Raw genomic sequence first — 20,603 nt, 5'->3', positions numbered from 1 at the left:
TAAAAACAGGATATAATAGATATGGAAACTTTGTGAGAGGATTTCTTTCCACGCACTGGCTATCTAAGCCTAGGCCTAGACGAGGAGCATGCACTATGGCTTCTGAGACACTGTCAACAACATTTCTGATAGGCCTACACTTCCTCGATCGATTTATGTTTTTTTATGAATGTGAAATACTCCAATTCTACTCAATTCTACGGGTTAAACCCACGAAAGCCTTTTCGCCACAAAGTTAACCCTGGCCATAAATGAGCACAACATAACAATGTAAACAAAAATAATTTTTATTTTGATGCGACTGTGGGAAGTATGCTCAAACAGTAAACAGCATTGAACACCCGGTGACCGGTGATAGAAAATTATACTTCATGCATGATGTTCCTCATCTGATCAAAAACGTTAAAGCAGCATTGGTAAATAATCGAGAGTTTCACCTCAGTGCAGAAACAGTTAAAAAACATGATCTACCTTCATCAACTGTGAGTTTGTCTGCCTTAAAAAGTCTCATAGACTTTCAAGATAAAGATGATTTAAAATTAGCCCCGAATCTGACAAGTGAAAAGATCAATGATTCACACTTCCAGAAAATGAAGGTTTCGGCCGCCATGAACTTTTTTAGTAAATCTGTTAGTGCTGGACTCCGATATTTAGTCGATCATGAAGGATATGACAGACAGCTACTGACAACTGCTTGGTTTGTGGAGTTTATGGACAAATGGTTTGATCTCATGTCAAGCCACCACCCAGTGATGGCTCTCAGTAAGAACAATATGGATGCATATGATCGTGCTACGAACCACTTAACAGAGGCAGTTGATGTGTTCACAAATTTGAAGTGTGGCCACTGGAAGCCATGGCAAACTGGAATTATTCTTTCATCGACTTCAATTCCGGAATTAGAAGATTATTTAAACAGGGGTCATATCTTCGTCCTTACCAGTCGTTTTACTCAGGACTGCTTAGAGAACTTATTCAGTTCGGTGCGGGCAAATAATCCTATTCCAACTTCAGCAGAATTTCGTCAGTCGCTGAAAATACAGCCCAATATATGAGATGTCCCTCTGGCAGTAGTTTTCAGGAGGATGACAGAGAATTCTTAGCCAATTTCTTACAAAAACCTCAGAGATCCAGTGACGATGTTGACGACGAAATGATCCCGGATGAAATATTGGAGCTAAGCTCGCTCAGTACGCCAGAGGAAGCCAGCTTGTACCATCTGGGTGGATATTGCCTTCATTCTATTAAAAAGCGAGGAACCCATTGTGAGATTTGTTTGAAGTCAGTTGAGGATCTAGACCGTGCGCTTTCAAATTATAGCGAAGTTGCATTCACAAAGTTGAAAGAGTTTGTTCCCGGTTGTCTCACTTTCATCTCTCAAACCACCATGGAACTGATGCAAACAAACAAGTTCGCAATTGAAGCTGAAATCAGTCTCTGTCAGCTATTTCAGCCTCCGTTTAAATGCGTTCGCCCCCCTTGGCACATTGGGCTGGTTACGGGCCTGTTTCTGTTGATAACGATTCATAGTGCACATCTTGCTTTGAGCAATTTTCATGATGACTAAATTTCTTCGGCAAAAATCGAGTTCAGTCCATTATAGTAACTTCACTATATTCTAAAGCTTTATGTAACAACAATCATTGGTTATAGTTTATGCACCGTTTTGACAGTCTCCAACTGTCGTCAGGCACATAGGCCTATTGATCAAAAACAATGAATTATATTATACATTATATTGCTTATCAATATGTTTCATAAACTATAACTAGTGATTAGCCTATTGTTCCATAAAGCTGTAGAATATACAGCTAGGCCCTATTTTAATATGGAAGATTACAGGTTTAATATTTCGGGGGTTAATATTTGGAAAGTGCTAAAATTCAAAAATCATCTTCTTTTTGTGTTTTTGTATTTTATCAAAATCGGTTAAAAACTGTAAATTCTAGAGCGTTTACGAGGGATAACGTCGGCCGTCTTGTAGCTAAGAGAGGGTAACAAGATGGCGCCTTGTGACGTAGTTGGCCAGACTCTCTCTATATACGGCTCTGATATCAATAAACAATCCTGGAATATCTTTTGGTTCTCCCTGATCCAATAATAGCACAGATAATTCTTGGTCCAATAGTCCGAAAGATGCTTTTTAAAGCCTTTAGTGGATAACAATTTTCTATATACAGTGGTGTAACCTATTTTCGTGCATGATAAGGATTCAACACCAATTTCGTCAAAGTTAAAAAAAAACAAATTTTTTTTTTGTCTTAAATGTGTCATCAGATATTCTACAAAATAATCAAAATTGGTTTGTTTCGATTTTCTTTATGAATCCTTCACTTTGACCCATATTTCATGAGCAACCAACTCAGCAACGGCGGCAGAATGCGTCACCTAGTTTCGTGTACAATGTTTGATCTATAAATAAGTCGAGAAAAACACGTTGTATGGATACCGGGTGGTATAATTAACTTCTCTTAGTATTTATCTTTAATATCAATTCATTATAACTAGTGACAATTCCTTCAAAGAACCACGATTTTGAAAAAAATAGGGACTGACAAAATAAGATTCGTAGCGTGATTTATTCCTAAAAGTCACTGAAACAACATAATAATATGGCCCACTTTGTGTTCCATAGAAATTTTCTGTTGACACGGAATCCGCTGGTTGATAACGTGACTTCATTCGTTGGACTACATTCTAGCAGACGACACTTGGAATTTCGATTACCGCTTGGGATTATAAGGAAATTCGGCCGATAAAAAATGGTGACGTTTGGTAATAACTGAAATCCGCCATTTTGTATTTGTCAAAGTATACATGAATACATTTACCTTGCTTGAAACTACTGGATTCATTCTACTAGCTGACATTGTACAGAAATCCAATGTTTATCAAAACAAGCAAATGCGGAGGTCACGCGAGGTCGCATATGTAAATTATTAAACAATGCACGAAAAATAGGTTAGCACGAAATTAGGTTACTTGACTGTAAAAACAGTTAGTAAGCTTAAATTCCTAGTTTGAAGTATTTTAAAATGTGATTTTCGTACATTTCTAGTACTTCTGAAGACTATTTAGGCTACATAATTATATTCAAGACTAAAATCACCCCCCAAAACACCTGTCCTTTTATAAGGTGTTACAAATCGTGACGAACCTGTAGACTACCACAAAATTGTTAGCCAATAAAGGCTTCCTCTGCCTATCCCATTTTAAATTATATAGGACAAAATTTCATGGATGTCTTATCTTGGTGAGAAAAGTTTTGTTATAGACAGCATTTAGTTACTAAATCTAAAAACATGAAGGTGTTATTTCTTGTCGCTCTCCTTGCAACTTTTGCTTTATCCCGTAAGTATAATAAAATAATCCAGAATGCGTTGGTTATAGTCTAATTTAGTAGATCTATACATTTTCGCTAATTTTTTTTATAAGAATGTTAAGGTTATAGAGAACTGTATTGAACACAGCTTGTGTTTCTCAGGTGAAATCATACTCAGCGCCCGTCATACGTATTCTTTGATGCACAGTCTGGAGAATTCTCATTCTCTGATGCATTTTACTTTTTAGATGGATTTTTCTTGAATAAGGAAAAACACTGTACAGGAATGCTAGTAAATTGTTTCGTTGATCCATGTACTTTTGCTAAATGTCCTGGTCATCCTGAAGCTGTTTGTCAGTAAGTGATTTACTGTATAGGCATACCGCTTTGATCTTAAAACACGATTATCTTGTTAATGTTTACCAGGTTATTTTTCCATCTTCTTATTGATCACCAACATGAAATATACATTTTGATAGAGCCAAAAGCTCATTTTTGTTTTGAATTAAGATTTGTGAAATATTACCTATAGTGAATGTTTTGAATCAGAAACCAAACCATTATTATTCAGAATTCAATCAACAAAATTTGTGTTTTTCAGTTCTAACTACTGTGGAGGGTGTAATGCTGATTTTAAAGATTCCGATGGTAACATGGTACAATGTTAAAACAAACATATTTTAATTTAAATGCTGTTTTGTCCCAATTAAAACCTTTTTTCACTGCCCAACGACGACAATGTAAGAATCCGCATAGCATCTTCAAGACTATGTCGCGTTTCGCTCTTACTGCTGCGCCTGTTGAAAAACCCCAATTTATATGGGCCCTAAACCTTTGCTTACGCGAAACAGATCAGACAGGCAAATGTAGATATATATTCTTGTAGTACAATGGCGAAATATGGGTCTTATTGTCTGTATCGTCTAACGATTTATTCCTTATTTCACAATTGGCAATTTGTTTGGATTGTACGTCAGCAAAACAGCCGATCAGACGAGGGATCAGGGTAAACTTTTGTGAAATCGTACTTACTAGAACATGAACCGACCAGGAAACGACCAATGAAAACGTGAAACTACCTGGAACCGAGCAGAAAAACGACCAGGAAACGACCTCAAACTATTTGGCAAAAAACTCTTAAGTATGTTAATCAGGCCGAAAAATCATCAATCATTTTTAAAAAATGTGCATTTGGAAGAAGTTCACTTAATGACCTTGTCTTTCATATTTCCCAGCAGAGTGCATTTTGACTGTGATATAACGCACATAACCCACACCAATTCATTTTGATGTATAATATTGTATAACAAATTTTACAAAATTGTTATATTGTGTTTCCGTTAAGTTTAAAGGGACACTCTAATTCATTAAGTTTGTAAAAGGTCAACTTAAATTTCGTCTTAAACGACATTATACTGATAGCAAAGATTATGAACGCAGTCCTATTCCCCTAAATAACTTCAAAACCAACTTAAAAAGAAGAATCAGGAAAATGATAATTGACATGAGGGTATTTAAAAACATCAAGAAGGGGTCACTTTAATTTTTCATTATTTCGAAAATGCACATTTTTTAAAAATGATTGATGATTTTTCGGCCTGATTAACATGCTTAGAATTCATTGCAAAATTGAGGTCGTTTCCTGGTCGTTTTTCTTCTCGGTTCCAGGTCGTTTCCTGGTCGTTTCTGGTCGGTTCACGTTTTAGTAAGTACGTCATGAAACACTGCAGTCAGGTTAAAAGATGAAGACGTAATACCTTGACCATTGTGAAGAACAATGTCCATGTTAATGTGTCACTGATACCAATTCTCAAGGTAGCCAGAATCGTGTTGGCCCTATCTATGTGAGGAATCTCGAGAAGCTGAACCCTTGTCACTCTATAAGCCTAGGCCTTATACTTTTCAACTGAAGAATAAAGTCGATAGTAAAAATTTAGAGAAATTCAATGCTTTGATAGTCAGCAGTCTTCCACCAAATACAACCATTAATCCAACAGCATATACTATCATTAAAGTCAGAGGAGACCACATTCATTGGACTCCATAATGACTGTCAAAGCCATCTACGACCATTGGATGAACTTCGTCACAGATTCCTCAGTGCCTTTAAACTAGGATCCTAGGATGTTTGTCTTCAGCTTGGAAAAACAGTCGTTAATATAAGCTCTAGAGTTCTCTCTCCAAATAAACAAAAAGTTTTAGATACAGGCCTTAAATTTATACCTACCAAGAAACCTTTGTCACATACTCCACTAATTGAAGCCACAAAGAGATTCCAGAGTAATTTAAGATTAAACTATTTCTACAGAAACATGCCTTCTCTTGGTCCGATCACCAAGTTTGTAGAAAAATCAAAATTCACATACCGCGGATAGTTGTATAAACAAAAGCATTTTAGATACCTGAATGATGAAATATCTCGTTTGCCTATAGTAGACGAGAAAGACAAACTTTTCTCACGCGGAACGTACTGCTTTAAAAATGACAAGAATGTCGTAATCAAGAAAAGCGATATGGGCGGTTGTTGAGTGATCTTAAATAGGCAGGATTATGTTAAAGAAGTCGAATCTCAATTAAGCAATCCTGAACATTACACTCGTTTGCTGGATCCGATCTACAAAGAAATTCATTACAAATATTTTGAAAAATTTACTTGAGAAAGACCACATTCTACAAGCACGCCCAATAATTTCTGATTGTGGAAGCGAACAGTACAGGATATCAGAATACATTGATCACTTTTTACTGCCGCTGGCCTCAAAACATCTTGCCTATATCAAAGACACCAACGGAAATAAGAAACTCGTGACCCCAGAAAATGCCCTTTTAGTTTCTTTAGACGATCAAAGCATGTATATACTAAAATTGACAAAGATTCCGTATTAGGCGCTGTAACGCAGGCATTCGAGCAAAAGCCCGATCCTGATAGAAAATTCAACATACTAACTTGAAAATTCAACATACTAACTTGAAAATTCAACATACTAACTTGAAAATTCAAGTTACTAAATTCAACATACTAACTTGAAAATTCAACATACTAGCTTGAAAATTCAACATACTAACTTGAAAATTCAACATACTAGCTTGAAAATTCAAGATACTAACTTGAAAATTCAAGATACTAACTTGAAAATTCAAGTTACCAACTTGAATATTCAACATACTAACTTGAAAATTCAAGATACTAACTTGAAAATTCAAGTTACCAACTTGAATATTCAACATACTAACTTGAACATACTAACTTGAAAATTCAAGATACTAGCTTGAAAATTCAAGTTACTAACTTGAAAATTCAAAATACTAACTTGAAAATTCAAAATACCAACTTGAAAATTCAACATACTAACTTGAAAATTCAACATACTGGCTTGAAAATTCAACATACTAGCTTGAAAATTCAAGATACTAACTTGAAAATTCAAGTTACCAACTTGAATATTCAACATACTAACTTGAAAATTCAAGATACTAACTTGAAAATTCAAGATACCAACTTGAATATTCAACATACCAACTTGAATATTCAACATACTAACTTGAACATACTAACATACAGGACTTCGAGGAGGCTTGATCGATTGTTTACAAAAAATTGCGTGAACGTGGTTACTCAAGAAGGTTCTTGAGCTAGTGGTATTAAAAGCTCAAACAGTTGCTGAAAATAAATAGATTCTTTTGCCAATACCAAATTCTTCAGTTTATCCCTCGCTGTCAAACTTGTCCCTTCATTTTACCAACTAATTCTTTCCGAAATAGACACACAGATTCAATATTACAAGTAAATGAAAAACTCAGTTGCATCAGCAAAAGTATCATTTATTTCATTTCTTGCACATAATGTGACGAACAATACGTTGGGGAGACAAAAAATTCGTTAAGTTTCCGTTTCAATCATGATTAGTCTGACATCAACCTAAAGAAAATTCGACTCATTCGCGAAAATTATTGGATAAACAAATTACAAACCATGCATCCTTTAGGAATGAACATATCCAACTTGATTTCCAAATTATACCTTTCGTTATTCAATACAGCAATACAGCTGGTCAAGTTCCCCGAATAATTATTCGTCTTTACAAAGAATTGCAGGAAAAATTTCCGATAGTCTTTACAAATGATTTAGTGATCGCCTATACCCGACATAATCAAAATGATACTTAGGTCCGTATAGTAGATTACCTCCAAATATTGCTGAGAGTCTTATAGATTGTCTTTGGGTTGATGAAAATGTCAACCATTGAAAACAAAATTATTTGAAATCATGATCTTACGGAGGGGGATTTTCAGTTCAAAATGTGAAATTTTCACATGAAATTTCTTGGAGAGAAGTGTGTTCATTTCAAGTGCAAAATTTTCAAAACTTATATATTCATTGACCCAAAGGCATTCTAAGACAATTGCACTTGAAAATGATATTTTGAATATTTGTGAAACGAGAGAAAAAATTCAATTTAGAACTCAATGTGGCCAGAGAGTATGCAGATGGCACAGTGAGGCCCACTCTCCTCCATTTTATATGGAAAACATGCGTGCACCTTAACTGGCAGATTTATTTCTATATCAATCGTAAATATCTTTTCTTCATAACAACTTCTTTAAAAAAAAACCAAAAGCATGTATTGCCGCTGCAACTAGGCTATTCTTTTAGATGTATTGTCGGTGTGTTTAGTTACTCTTAATACCAGTTAGAACATGTTCAATTTTCGGACAATTTTTAGTAGTCCATTCACAAATTTTAGGGAGAACAATTTCGGACAAATACCCGGCTACATTAAAAATAAAAAGTAGAAAAGATAAGTACGAAGCTACACATAAAACATTCAGGGTTTTTTAGCATTTTTACTTTCAACTGTGATCTGAATTCATCAATTTACCTACAAATTGGGTGTCTTTATTATAATTCACAGAAAGATATAATTTATATATATTTATTCGTTTGTTCTGACATTCCGTAATTTAGTGAATTGTACGAAACCCGTTTAGAAGAAGCAACATGGAGGGAGTTCTTCTCAAAGTGTATAATTATTGCTGGGATTCGTCGATATGGTTTCCAGAAGGAATGAAATGGTCGGATTTGGAAAGCAAAGATCCGAATATTTATTTTGGAAAGCCCAAAGATATCCATTGGTGTGTCGTTGTTGGGATGATTTTGTTGGTAGTACGATTTGTTTGTGAAATGTGAGTAATTGAAACCACCAATCAATCATTGACATTAGGCTATCAAGAAAGACATTATGTCAAGTGTCACAATGTTATTAGTTACGGATCAACATAAGACTTTTTTTGATCATTTTAAAGTTTTGTGAAATAAATGAAAAAATCAATTCAGTAGTATTAGTCAGAGAGAAGTTACTACATCAAACTCATCATGAAGTACAGTGGTGTAACCTATTTTCGTGGATATAAGGATTCAACACCGAATTTCGTCAAAGTTAAAAAACGAAAAAAATTTTTATGCCTTAGATGTTTCCTCAGATATTCTACAAAATAATTAAAATTTGGTTTATGTCGATTTTCTTTATGAATCCTTCACTTTGACCCATATTTCATGAGCAACGGCGGCAGAATGCGTCACCTATTTTCGTGTAAAATGTTTGATCTATAAATAAGTCGAGAAAAACCCGTTGTATGGATACCCGGTGGTATAATTAACTTCTCTTAGTATTTATCTTTAATATCAATTCATTATAACTAGTGACAATTCCTTCAAAGAACCACAATTTTAAAAAAAAATAGTCACTGACAACATAAGATACGTAGCGTGATTTATTGCTAAAAGTTACTGAAACAACATAAGAATATGGTCCACTTTGTGTTCCATAGAAATTTTCTGCTGACACGGAATCCGCTAGTTGATCACGTGACTTCATAGTTGGACCACATTCTAGCAGACGACACTTGGAATTCCGATTACCGCTTGGGATTATAAGGAAATTCGGCCGATAAAAAATGGTGACGTTTGGTAATAAGTGAAATCCGCCATTTTGTATTTGTCAAAGTATACATGAATACATTTACCTTGCTTGAAACTACTGGATTCATTCTACTAGCTGACATTGTACAGAAAACCCATGTTTATCAAAGCAAACTAATGCGGAGGTCGCGCAAGGTTGCTCATGTAAATTATTAAACATTTCTGGAAATCCACGAAAAATAGGTTTCCACGAAATTAGGTTACTTGACTGTAAATAAACTGTCATGTTGTAGGCCTACCATAAACTACTGGTACCATAATTTTTACTGTTTCATAAAGCTTATTAATTATCTTAAAACTGATTAAGAAACTATGATATTAGGGTAATAATAAGATTTAAAGATTAGTCTGGCCAATAAGTACAGAAAATAATACTACTAATTCACAAGCAGTCCGTAATCATTGTATGTAGTTCTTGACAGCCAATCAAATCACTGAAAGCCTTCAGGAAATGGCAAAGAAAAATTTCATAATTTTCACTACTCCCGATTAATTTAAAGTTTGAAATAGATAAACGTATGGTTATGTTCTATGCTTGAAGTGCAAATTTGATCGACAAAGGACAAAGTAATCATCCATTTCTAGTAATCTTGAATTGCAAGTTTATTCTTGAATAATGAACCTAAATGTTGAAATATAATAAATGAATGATACACTGCCACTATCATATCTTTCTATATCTTCTATTTTGTTCTTTTACTAGTGTTCTATTAAGACCTATGGGAAGATATTTTAAAATCAAGGAATCTAAACCTCAATTAAGCCCTAATGAATCCTTAGAAGTGGCTTTTAATCAGTACAAAGGTCGGCTACCAGAAATAGAAATAGAGGTAAGAATAGGTTTTAATAACTCTCTAGGTTGGATCTCTATGTTCACCCTACAATCTGTTGGGGCCTCTACAACTAGACTCTTATTCAATGTCATTTGAGTCATTGAAAAAGGAAAATGTGCTGTCCTAATTGAAATAAACTTTCTATCCCATATCTATTATTAGACCTATGAGTCATTTTATCTATATTCAATTCCAAAACTACTAATTTTTTGCAGAAAATATCCAAACAGACTGATATGAGAGAATTAGATGTTATTAAATGGCTGTCGATACGCAGAAATCAAAATAATCCAACATCAATGTTTAAATTCTGTGAAGTTTGGTAAGTTTAATGACAACATCATTCATTAGATACATGCTTGCCTAAACCTTGACTCTTTAGCAGGTCAATATTACAATGGTGTCAAATATTGTTTTTTATATGCCTACATGGAAATGTGGACGTATATTGCCATCGCCCCTGTCCGTCGGTCCGTCTTGTGAACACAATAGAGACTACAGTTTTCAACTGATTTTAATGAAATTTGGTGTGATCATTTGGTCAAGTTTAAATTTGACGATCTTTCGGTGAACGGTTTTTGAGTTATAGCCCTTGACTTTGGAAAAACGCTTCAAACTATCTTTTATTTGTCCATAACTAAAGACGTTGGATTATGATACACACCAAACAAAAGTCATATAAGTCATATAAATGCAATGTTTAAGACATCATCATTAGGGTACCTCTTTTAAATTTTTATCCAATTCACAGTATTGTAAATCTTCTGGGATCAAAGGAACATCGATTTACTGTTGTCTTACTTTAATTGGTTAATCAACCTAATCTTTGCCATTATGTTTATTTTATGAGTTTCAAACTAGTAAAGGTATAAATACTAGATTGACCTTGTGTTGTTGAAAATGTAACTGAAGACAGATTCAGACAAATTTGTATTTCTCTCAATAGGTCGTTAAATATGCATTTTTTTTTGCAATCAATGCTGCTTACAAGAGAATATTTGCATTAAAGTATTAATAAGATGCTTTGTACAGACAATAATAGCAATTTTTTGTAAGTTGACACAAATGTTCTAATATTTAGTATTTGATACGAATCTTCACTCTATATTTCAGTTGGCATTTTATATTATATGTATCATTGTTTATATTTGGTATAGTTGTTATGAAAAATGTAAGTTAAAATGATATTCTTCAGTAACTTTGAATTACTGTTCATTCAGATTAAACATGCATATGATATATTTTTTGCATGAACATCTTAGTATGTAGCTGGAATATTGATGAAAAATGGGTATTAAACTTTAAAACAAAGAGCTTTTTTAAACTGGAGAGCTGTAGAAGCTCCAATTTTGTTTTTTTATTGTCTGTATCACCTCTCATTTTGTCTTTTTTATTTATAGAAGCCTTGGTTATGGAATTCACAGCATTTTTGGAAAGATTGGCCCCAGCCCACAGACAATGATATATATTGGTATTATTTAATAGAAATGGGGGCCTACTGGTCTTTTCTTTTCACTATATTTATAGACACAAAAAGAAAGGTATTTACTGGAGATGGGGAAGTCCTAGTCTAACTAATATGAACAGCAAAAATACTTTGCTTTTACACAATTTGCACAGTACCAGAACCACAGGGTTTTAATTCAGATCAAAACATTTCAATATCAATTTATGACACCAAATTTCAGATGGGCTTTGAAATTGAAGTTATTAGGTTTTAGAGACGGCCATGAGAACTTCACAAATATCTAGCTGTGAAGGAAGACAAAAAAAAAATCACAATTTAAATTGATATAGTCAACTAGGTTGAATTGCTCTACTTCAGTTTACAATAAAAATGTGTTACAAGCAAACCATAATATCTCATCCAAAGCATGATTTTGAGCAATAAATGTATAGTAGTGTCAAACGAGAAATATTATCACATGTTTTGAAAAGAGTAAGCATGGTCTTCTTTCTATGAATGGTTTTTGAGTTATTGCCCTTGATTTATGAAAAACGTGTCAAAAGTTGTTTTTTCATCCAATTTAAATGAAATTTGGTGTTGATAGTTATAATGATGAGATCTTGGACAAGTCTGAAGTTGGCTATCTTTTGATGAACATTTTTTGAGTTATTGCCCTTGGTTATGAAAAACGCGTCAAAATTCGTTTGTGAACACAATAGAGAGTACAGTTTTCATCCTATTTCAATGAAATTTGATGCTATCATTTACAATGATGAGATCTTAGTAAAGATTGAATTTGACAATTTTTCGATCAACAGAATTTGAGTTATTGCCCTTGACTTAGTAAAAACTCATCAAAATTTGTTAATGATAGAGGTGACAGTTTATGTCAGAATTTTATTTTTGTTATGATTCACAGATAGGTGACTGCCCTTGATATACTGAAAATGTATCAGGAAAGTGGGCGTATTTTGCTAGGAAACCACTTGTTACAAGTGTCTGTTGCACTGTGAACTATTTTCCATTGTAGGATTTCTATGAAATGACTATCCATCATTTTGCTACATTGACATTATTATATTTATCATGGTGTGCCAGTTTTACACGAGTTGGCTCCTATATATTATTATTACATGATGCAGCTGATGGTTGGCTGGCTGTAAGTTTATTTTATTATTATAGCATACTAAATGCTCTTTATGTAATTGTATTTACTATTTAATTGCAGTACTCTTCCAGCTGTTGTTGATAAAAGAAATGGATGCATAAAGTGTGACCAATATTATCAAATATTTCAGTATTTGAAAATATAGTTATTGGAGAGTTGTATATCATGTACTGTATAAAGTAAAGATAATCAGTAATTGTTTCAGTGATATGATATGTGATAACATACTTTTATTTGATTTGATTTGATTTGTTTTTTTCAGTCAGCTAAAATAACAAACTATTGTAAATATACCAAATTATGTGAATTTTGTTTTGCTATGTTTGCTCTGGTTTGGATTGTGACCAGATTAGGCATTTATCCATATGTGTAAGTATAAGTAATACCCAACCTGCAATTCTATACTGACAATTATCACACCATTTGATAATATCTTTCAAAGGGATTGACTACACTAATTCAGGAGGGAGCTGCAGTGGCTCAGTGAGTTAGACGCTTGCTTGCTAACCTAAAGGTCCAGGGTTCAATCCCGGCATACGTTGAGATAATACCTTTGGATTTTCAACCCGGTTCTCGCTGGAAAAAGCATCTAGTCGTTCGGATGGGACAATAAACCGAGGCCCTGTATGCTACAGGCTGTGCATTTTAAAGATCCTTCGACAGTTGGAAATCAAAAAAGAGCAGGCTAATGCAAATGACAAAATTTCCGTCATTGCACCCTGCATGTTGTTGCCCGTCTTCATTAGCCCACATGGTGCAGAAAAGTAGGACGTCAACTCCATTCATTTCATTTATTTTTTACAATAATTCAGGGCATTTTATGATATATTTCAGGACATCTTATATTGTAATTTTCTGTATGTTTCAGGCCATTATATAGTGTAATAGTAGAAATACATGAACATATTGGACACTTTCCTATCCATAAAATCTTTGTTGTTTTACTGGTATTACTACAGTTACTTCACATCATGTGGACATATTACTTACTTAAAGTAATTGTACAAAAATGTCAAACAGGAGAGGTAGATTTATATATTTCCTTGATTATATTTCATAACTATTTTAAAGTGATTAATTTCCCTCTCTTGTCAGTTGGTTTTGTGAATTATAATTTGTACTTTTACTTGCAATATCTTGTGGTGATCTGATAAGTTTTCACAGAAATGCTGTTTCCAGCTTAGCGTATTCACTCCATTGGCTATATTGTGCAACTTTTGCTCACACTTTAAGCAAGAATTCTTTATGGATTCATTTGATTTTTATTTGCCCGCATATAGTGTGGAAGCATATTGTCATCCGTCCGTTCAAACTTGACTCATGCTCACTCTACGGGCAATGATTTGTAATGGCCAATTACATATTTCTCTACATTGTCAAGGAAATCCTAAGAAATTTTAAATAACATAACTGAAATTGATAGAAAATGATCTTAAATTGATTGCAGGTGAAGAAAGATGCACGAAGTGATTCTGATGATACAGATTCTAGTGATACAGAACAACCCATTAATGGTGTTCCTGTCCATAATTCCAAGAACAAAGGAGATGCTCAACTTACACGAAAATCAAATTAATTTACAGAAAAGCTAAAATTTTTCTTTTCACTTTTGTCTTTTCAAATTCAAGACAAACATTTTTCAAAATTCATATGATCAAAACTTGCAGATCACAAATATATGCATGGAGAGAGATCTGCATGTTATGATTTTTGGAGAAAAAACAAATTTCTTACGAAAAGATATTGAAAGCTTTGAACATGAAAAAATCGTCAGAATAAAAAAAAAAGAATTGAGTCTGATAACATGTAGATCATTATGACAATAATCAAACTTAAAATCTTGATATTATATGACCAAATTGAAATTCATTATAGGAGTTGCTATTCGAAAATAAGACACATTTTGTTCTCTACTTTGCAAGTATGAATATTCTATTATAATAGATTGAATTAAAGGGGTAATGTCATAAAATTTTATCTATTCACAATATTACATACCTAGGAAACATGCCATCACCATTATGTTAGTGTGCTGATTTTATGTGTTGATCAATCAATATATGAATGTGATAAGAATGTGTGTATGCTGTATGTTACAGTCATTGTTTGGATAAATTACAGATCAGTAGCAATTCTCTGAAAACTGAAATATTTACCTTTAGAATTTTATTTGTAAAAAGAAAGGATTTGTTAATGAGATTTCTTATTGGGAAGGCAACTGATCACACTGGAAAGCCTTCATCAAACACAGATTAGAATCAGTCAGCATACACTACCATTGAGAAACAAAGGTCATGAGAGGTAGAGAATGTATAAATATATTATGAAATAAGAGAAAATGTGGAATTCTCTTTCTTACTTGTTCTTAACCATACAAACTTTTATGCTGACCTGAATTTGTAATAAGTGTTCTGCTATACCCAGATCTCAGCCCAATTCTAAAAATACTTTTTGGGAGAATAAAACTATTGAGGCTTATATGTATATATAATTATGCTTCATTCCTTTTTTTAATCAAATATAAAGACCATGTTACTTTCACAAAATACAAATGTTCCTCTCTTACAGATCAAAAACAGGTTAATTGGTATAACTAAGTCAGTACTCTTTGTAAACTCTTATTGAGCTCAAGAAATTATGGTTTGAATGAAGAGTTATTAGTATTCAGGCCTTGTGTATATTGTGTTTTTGTTGATTTGTATTATACTTTATATACTACTAATGTAATTATATAGTCACAGGTTTGTAAAAAGAGGATATATTCATTTTGTCAATCTCTTGATTATTGATGTGATTATGAACAATTTGATCATTAGTTGTGTTATTATCCTAAGTTAAATAATTCAAATATGTACTTACTAAATAGACAACTTATAACTTTTTTTTATATTTTCAACTTTTATAAAATCATAACTTATTGATTTAGTACAAATATTGTCAAGAGTTTCAATTTGATAGTCTTCAGATTATGAATTTTGAATGTCTAAATATTCTTTCTTTTCCTTCGTTGTTTCTATTTATAAGATTTTTATTTTGGAATTCCAAATGTCTATGAACTTGTCTGTTTGAAAAAGGTGATTGTTATATTGGTCTTTGATTAATTCAAACTTTGATTAAAGGGACAGGTGATCCATTTTAGGTGGTTGATTTTAGTCTTGAATATATGTAAATAGTCTTCAGAAGTACTAGAAATGTACAAAAATCGCATAATTTTTACTAAGAATTTTACTCACTATTTCTATAATATGTCTTTTCTATATATCACAGAGTATCTAAAATTGAGAAGTCGTCATTTTAACATTCATTCATGATTATTTTGAACACACCTGGATTCGAAGGCTCAAATTTCGATGGTGAGCACCTGTCCCTTTAGGCCAGGAAACTTTGCAATATCTAGTTAAGTATTGCTATAATCAAAGACCTTATCCTGTCCAATTTTGTTCGCCCTTTAAAATAGTTTTGTTGAACATTTTTTCATTCTTGTAAATTAAGATATTTGTATAAACAGATTCATGGTTGTGGTTGAAATTTCTGTCATCCAAAAATTTATAACTGAACTTGAATCTCTTTCAACTTCAGAAAAATATTAATAGCAGACATTCAAATATTTAATGAGGAACTTGCTTTATCAATTAATAAATGATTTTTTGGCATCATCTTATATTTGATGAGGAACTGGATTCAAATTATATTTGAATAGAATCTGGCTTTATCAGATATTTGATGTCTTTTTCAAAGTAAATGTTAGAGATTTAAAAGAATAGAGAATATATCTAATAGAAAATAACTATATATACTGATTCACAAAAGAAATGTCACAATGTAAATAAATTTTATCATCACACAATATTGAGAATCAATTTGAAATGATTTATTCATAGAAATGCTATTTGTTGTTTAGCCTCATGCTTGTTGATGACATGTTAGGATAGGACTTCTGGCTTCAACTCAATAACACAGTTTGATAGACCTCCTTTAACACAAATGGTGAGTGCAGGGTTGTAGCTGATAAAATCAACATGACAGAATATGGGATATGATATTGATAGCTTAGTTCACTTTGGCAGTTTTAGCCCCCTATTAATTTTTTCTAGCTACATCCCTGGGTCTGTGGTGAATTTTTACGGCTTGCTCTGCAACCATTCTGAAACAACAGGTGCTTTTTTAACAAGGATCGACCATTGGGTGCTTGATCATCAATTGTGTTTTTGGTGTCATTTTAACCCAATGAATAAATGTTTTTCATGTGCATCATGTTTTTACAAGATGTGTTGCCAAGTAAGCAGGTTTGATCTATGTGCTTTGGTGAGTCAGTGACAACTTCGTAATATCAATGTACCCAAATAAATCATATATCAATATGGAGTGTGATAGAAATCATTTTTTCTGTTGTGATGTTTCTTTTGTGATTCAGTAATTTTGGACTCAAATTACATATTATATTGAGATATATATTACATTAGAATTTGTGGCAAATGTCACTTAAAACCATATAAAACCATCAAGGCATAATTGTAGATTTTTCAAATTGACGTGGTATGGTTTTTTCAACTTTTGAAATGTTATCTATACACATTTGTCTTTTCATGAACATCAATCCTTATAAATTAATTATTCAAAAATACTTTTTTCAGCTCAACAAGTTATTAAGGAAAATTTGGTCAATATTTGTGCCTTTATCAATATAAAGATCATATTTTTGTAATTATTTCATCTGTAAACATATATTTCAAATAATAAACGTATTTCTTATTGTTCACACAGGAATATTTTTCTTGGATGGGGCAAGATTGATGTTATCTTAATATTCTTAGAAATATCAAACCAGAGAAATAGCAAAGCAGCTCAGGCCTACATAATTACACTAGTCAATATTTACCTGATTTCATGCCACAATTGCCCTTTACAATACGTAGGCGAAACTAAAAATTCTTTGATAGAAACAATCAATGGTCATCGTTTCAACATCTCCCATCATTTAGACAAACCTATTGGCAACCATTTCAACTCCATACATCATTCCCTCACAGATGAAAGTTGCATCAATTGAAAAAGTCATCTATGAAGAAGACAAAACCTAAAAGTTCCAGACTATACAGGGAGAGCTTTTGGATGAACCTTATACACCTTCTGAACTAGACATACAGTATGACTCTCAAATTATCCCATTTATGGCTCCATTTAATATTTCTTGCCAAGCATCCCGTATTATCAGAAGATACTATAAAGAATTACAAAATATATTACCCTCTATGTTTTATAAAAAAAATCAGTTACAGCTTATTCTGAAAAAAATCTACATGATATACTTTTCTGTGGCCAACTTGATTCCATCGATGATGACGAAATTCCATAATTTAATGTTCTAATTTTCATATCTGTCTATATTTTGCAAGTCAGTAGGCTTAATCATTTTTCTTTGATATTTCAGAAAAAAATTATTTGTTCATTATAATTAGAATTTTGTTTATCTTTCAAGATCTTGTGAAAAGAAAGCTATGTCTTGTTTTATTGTCATCATTTAGTGTCAATTAATAAATGCATTTTCAATTTAAGTCCATGTATAATACTGTTCATACTGTATTCTGTCTACAGTAAGCATTAACTGAGGTCCTTTTCTTGGAAATCTTGGTTAAGAGGTCTGTTTGAGTCTCCTATGTAATAATGGTGTTTCGGGTTGTTGAATCAAAAATGGAGTGACTTGCATTTTTCAATGTTGAACGACATCATCCATTTATTTGACCAGTCTACTAGGTTGTTCAAATCTGCTTGGAGATTGGTGATATCAGACTGCTGTCCATTAGGTCCCATAATTTTTGTGTCGTCTGCAAATAACTTAATGACTGATTTAATAATTGATGGTATATCGTTTATATATATCAGGAAAAGTATTGGGCCTAGGACACTACCCTGAGGGACTCCACTATTTACATCCACCCATGGTGATGTGATATGGTTCAGCATGACTCTGTCTTCTATTGTTTAGGAAGTTTTCCACCCACTTTAAAATTTTACCAGATATGCCAAGATTTTGTAACTTGATGAGAAGTCTCTTATGCGGAACCTTGTCAAACGCCTTCTGAAAGTCCAAGTAGATTGCCTCTGTTGGTATGGCAGAATCTATATTTTCTGTTAGGTAGTCCAGAAGTTGAGTGGTGGTTGAACAACCACATCTGAATCCATACTGATTAGAAGTTAGTAGCGAATTGTTTTCCAGGAATTTCATCATCTCATTTCTTATTAGCGATTCCATTGACTTGACCAATATACTAGTGAGGCTGACAGGCCTGTAATTGTTTTATTTGGATTTGGATTTTTGTAGATTGGAATGATGTTAGCTTCCTTCCAGTTAGTTGGTACTATTCCTTCATTCAGAGATTTTTTGAAAAGTAACCGTTGGTTGACATTTCTTTCAATACCTTTGGATAGAAATCATCTGGACCAGGTGACTTTGAGTGGGCTAAATCCCCTAGCTGTTTAGTGATCTCGAGCTGTTATAAAATAATCTCTTCTAGTTTGGTTACTGGTTGCTGATCATCGGCTGGAGGTGTCTTCTAGTGTGAAAATTGAACTGAAGAAATTATTGAGTTCAATGGCTTTATCTAAATCTTCTGTTACTAGTGTTAGGTCTGCTCCATCTTTCGTTATCAGTTTCTTTATTGAGTTTGTCTTTTTTGTCTTAGAGTGAATGAATTTCCAGAAGTCTTTGGGGTTGTCTTTAATTCTTTAAAGCTAAAGTTACTTCGGGGGTGAACCATAGTTTTTTGCTTCTCCTGTTTTTGCCTGGGTTTGAACTTCCATTTTCTGTGGTCAAGGTCTGCTAGTTTATCTTCCCAATTTACTGTAGATATGTTCTTTCTCATTGCTTCGTATAGTTGCCTTTGTAGTATCTGTAGCGTGGACAGGATGATTTGTTTTCGGGTGACTTGATGTTTGCTGTAATAAATAGCGTAACATGATCGCTCTTCCCGATTGGTGGTAATCATAATCATACATGATAAACATAAACCCTACAGATTTTCTTCTAAGATTTTAATTAATGTAATATTGACATGAAAACATTTGTTAAGCATAACTTTAACCCTGTTTCAGTGCTTTCTGATGATTAGTGACAAGTTGCAATAGTCAATATACAGGTCCCTGTGATATTACACACAATTTACCACAAGTCTCTGTGTAATTAAAGGGAGACAATTGTAAACAAAAAAATGTCGCTCGTTGGCAGTCGATCACCAAGATAAACAAGTAAGTATGTTATTTGTCCCCAAGATTGCCAATGCTGTGCAGTTAGGGTTTATTCTTTGTTGCTCTTGTACTGTAGATTACCATGGATTACTTTTACGTTTGTGTTCCAACCCGAACCAGAGACAAGCCTCATTTCCCTTTCCATTTATTTAGTTAGTGTTGTTGTTTTTTGAAGTTGCATATTTCGCAATCATACAGTGGTGTAACCTATTTTCGTGGATATAAGGATTCAACACCGAATTACGTCAAAGTTTTTTTTTTTATGTCTTAGGTGTTTCCTCAGATATTCTACCAAATAATTAAAATTGGTTTATTTCGATTTTCTTTATAAATCCTTCACTTTGACCCATATTTCATGAGCAACCAATGCGGCAACGGCGGCAGAATGCGTCACCTATTTTTGTGTACAATGTTTGATCTATAAATAAGTCGAGAAAAACACGTTGTATGGATACCGGGTGGTATAATTAACTTCTCTTAGTATTTATCTTTAATATCAATTCATTATAACTAATGACAATTCCTTCAAAGAACCATGATTTAAAAAAAAATTGTGACTGACAAAATAAGATACGTAGCGTGATTTATTGCTAAAAGTCACTGAAATA

General features: G+C 33.1%; 2 protein-coding genes across 2 annotated transcripts; one reads left to right on the top strand and one right to left on the bottom strand.

The window, feature by feature from the left end:
* Nucleotides 1-6,319: 6,319 nt before the first annotated feature.
* Nucleotides 6,320-6,858, bottom strand: LOTGIDRAFT_126768 (hypothetical protein; the record flags this gene model as incomplete). The annotated part of the gene is made up of 2 exons (XM_009063059.1): nt 6,320-6,513; nt 6,549-6,858. The coding sequence occupies 2 exons, from the start codon at nt 6,856-6,858 to the stop codon at nt 6,320-6,322; spliced, it is 504 nt and encodes a 167-aa protein (XP_009061307.1).
* A 1,441-nt stretch (nt 6,859-8,299) lies between these two features.
* Nucleotides 8,300-14,524, top strand: LOTGIDRAFT_219624 (hypothetical protein). Its single transcript, XM_009063058.1, has 9 exons — nt 8,300-8,506; nt 10,006-10,132; nt 10,351-10,457; nt 11,249-11,306; nt 11,536-11,676; nt 12,613-12,741; nt 13,013-13,119; nt 13,619-13,775; nt 14,198-14,524. The coding sequence occupies exons 1-9, from the start codon at nt 8,322-8,324 to the stop codon at nt 14,324-14,326; spliced, it is 1,140 nt and encodes a 379-aa protein (XP_009061306.1). The 5' UTR covers nt 8,300-8,321; the 3' UTR covers nt 14,327-14,524.
* Nucleotides 14,525-20,603: the final 6,079 nt, after the last annotated feature.

The sequence above is a fragment of the Lottia gigantea genome (assembly GCF_000327385.1).
Source record: "Lottia gigantea unplaced genomic scaffold LOTGIsca_55, whole genome shotgun sequence".
Classification (NCBI taxonomy): domain Eukaryota; kingdom Metazoa; phylum Mollusca; class Gastropoda; family Lottiidae; genus Lottia; species Lottia gigantea.
The sequence above is the reverse complement of the archived record's forward strand: the minus strand, read 5'-3'. Positions and strand labels throughout refer to the sequence as shown.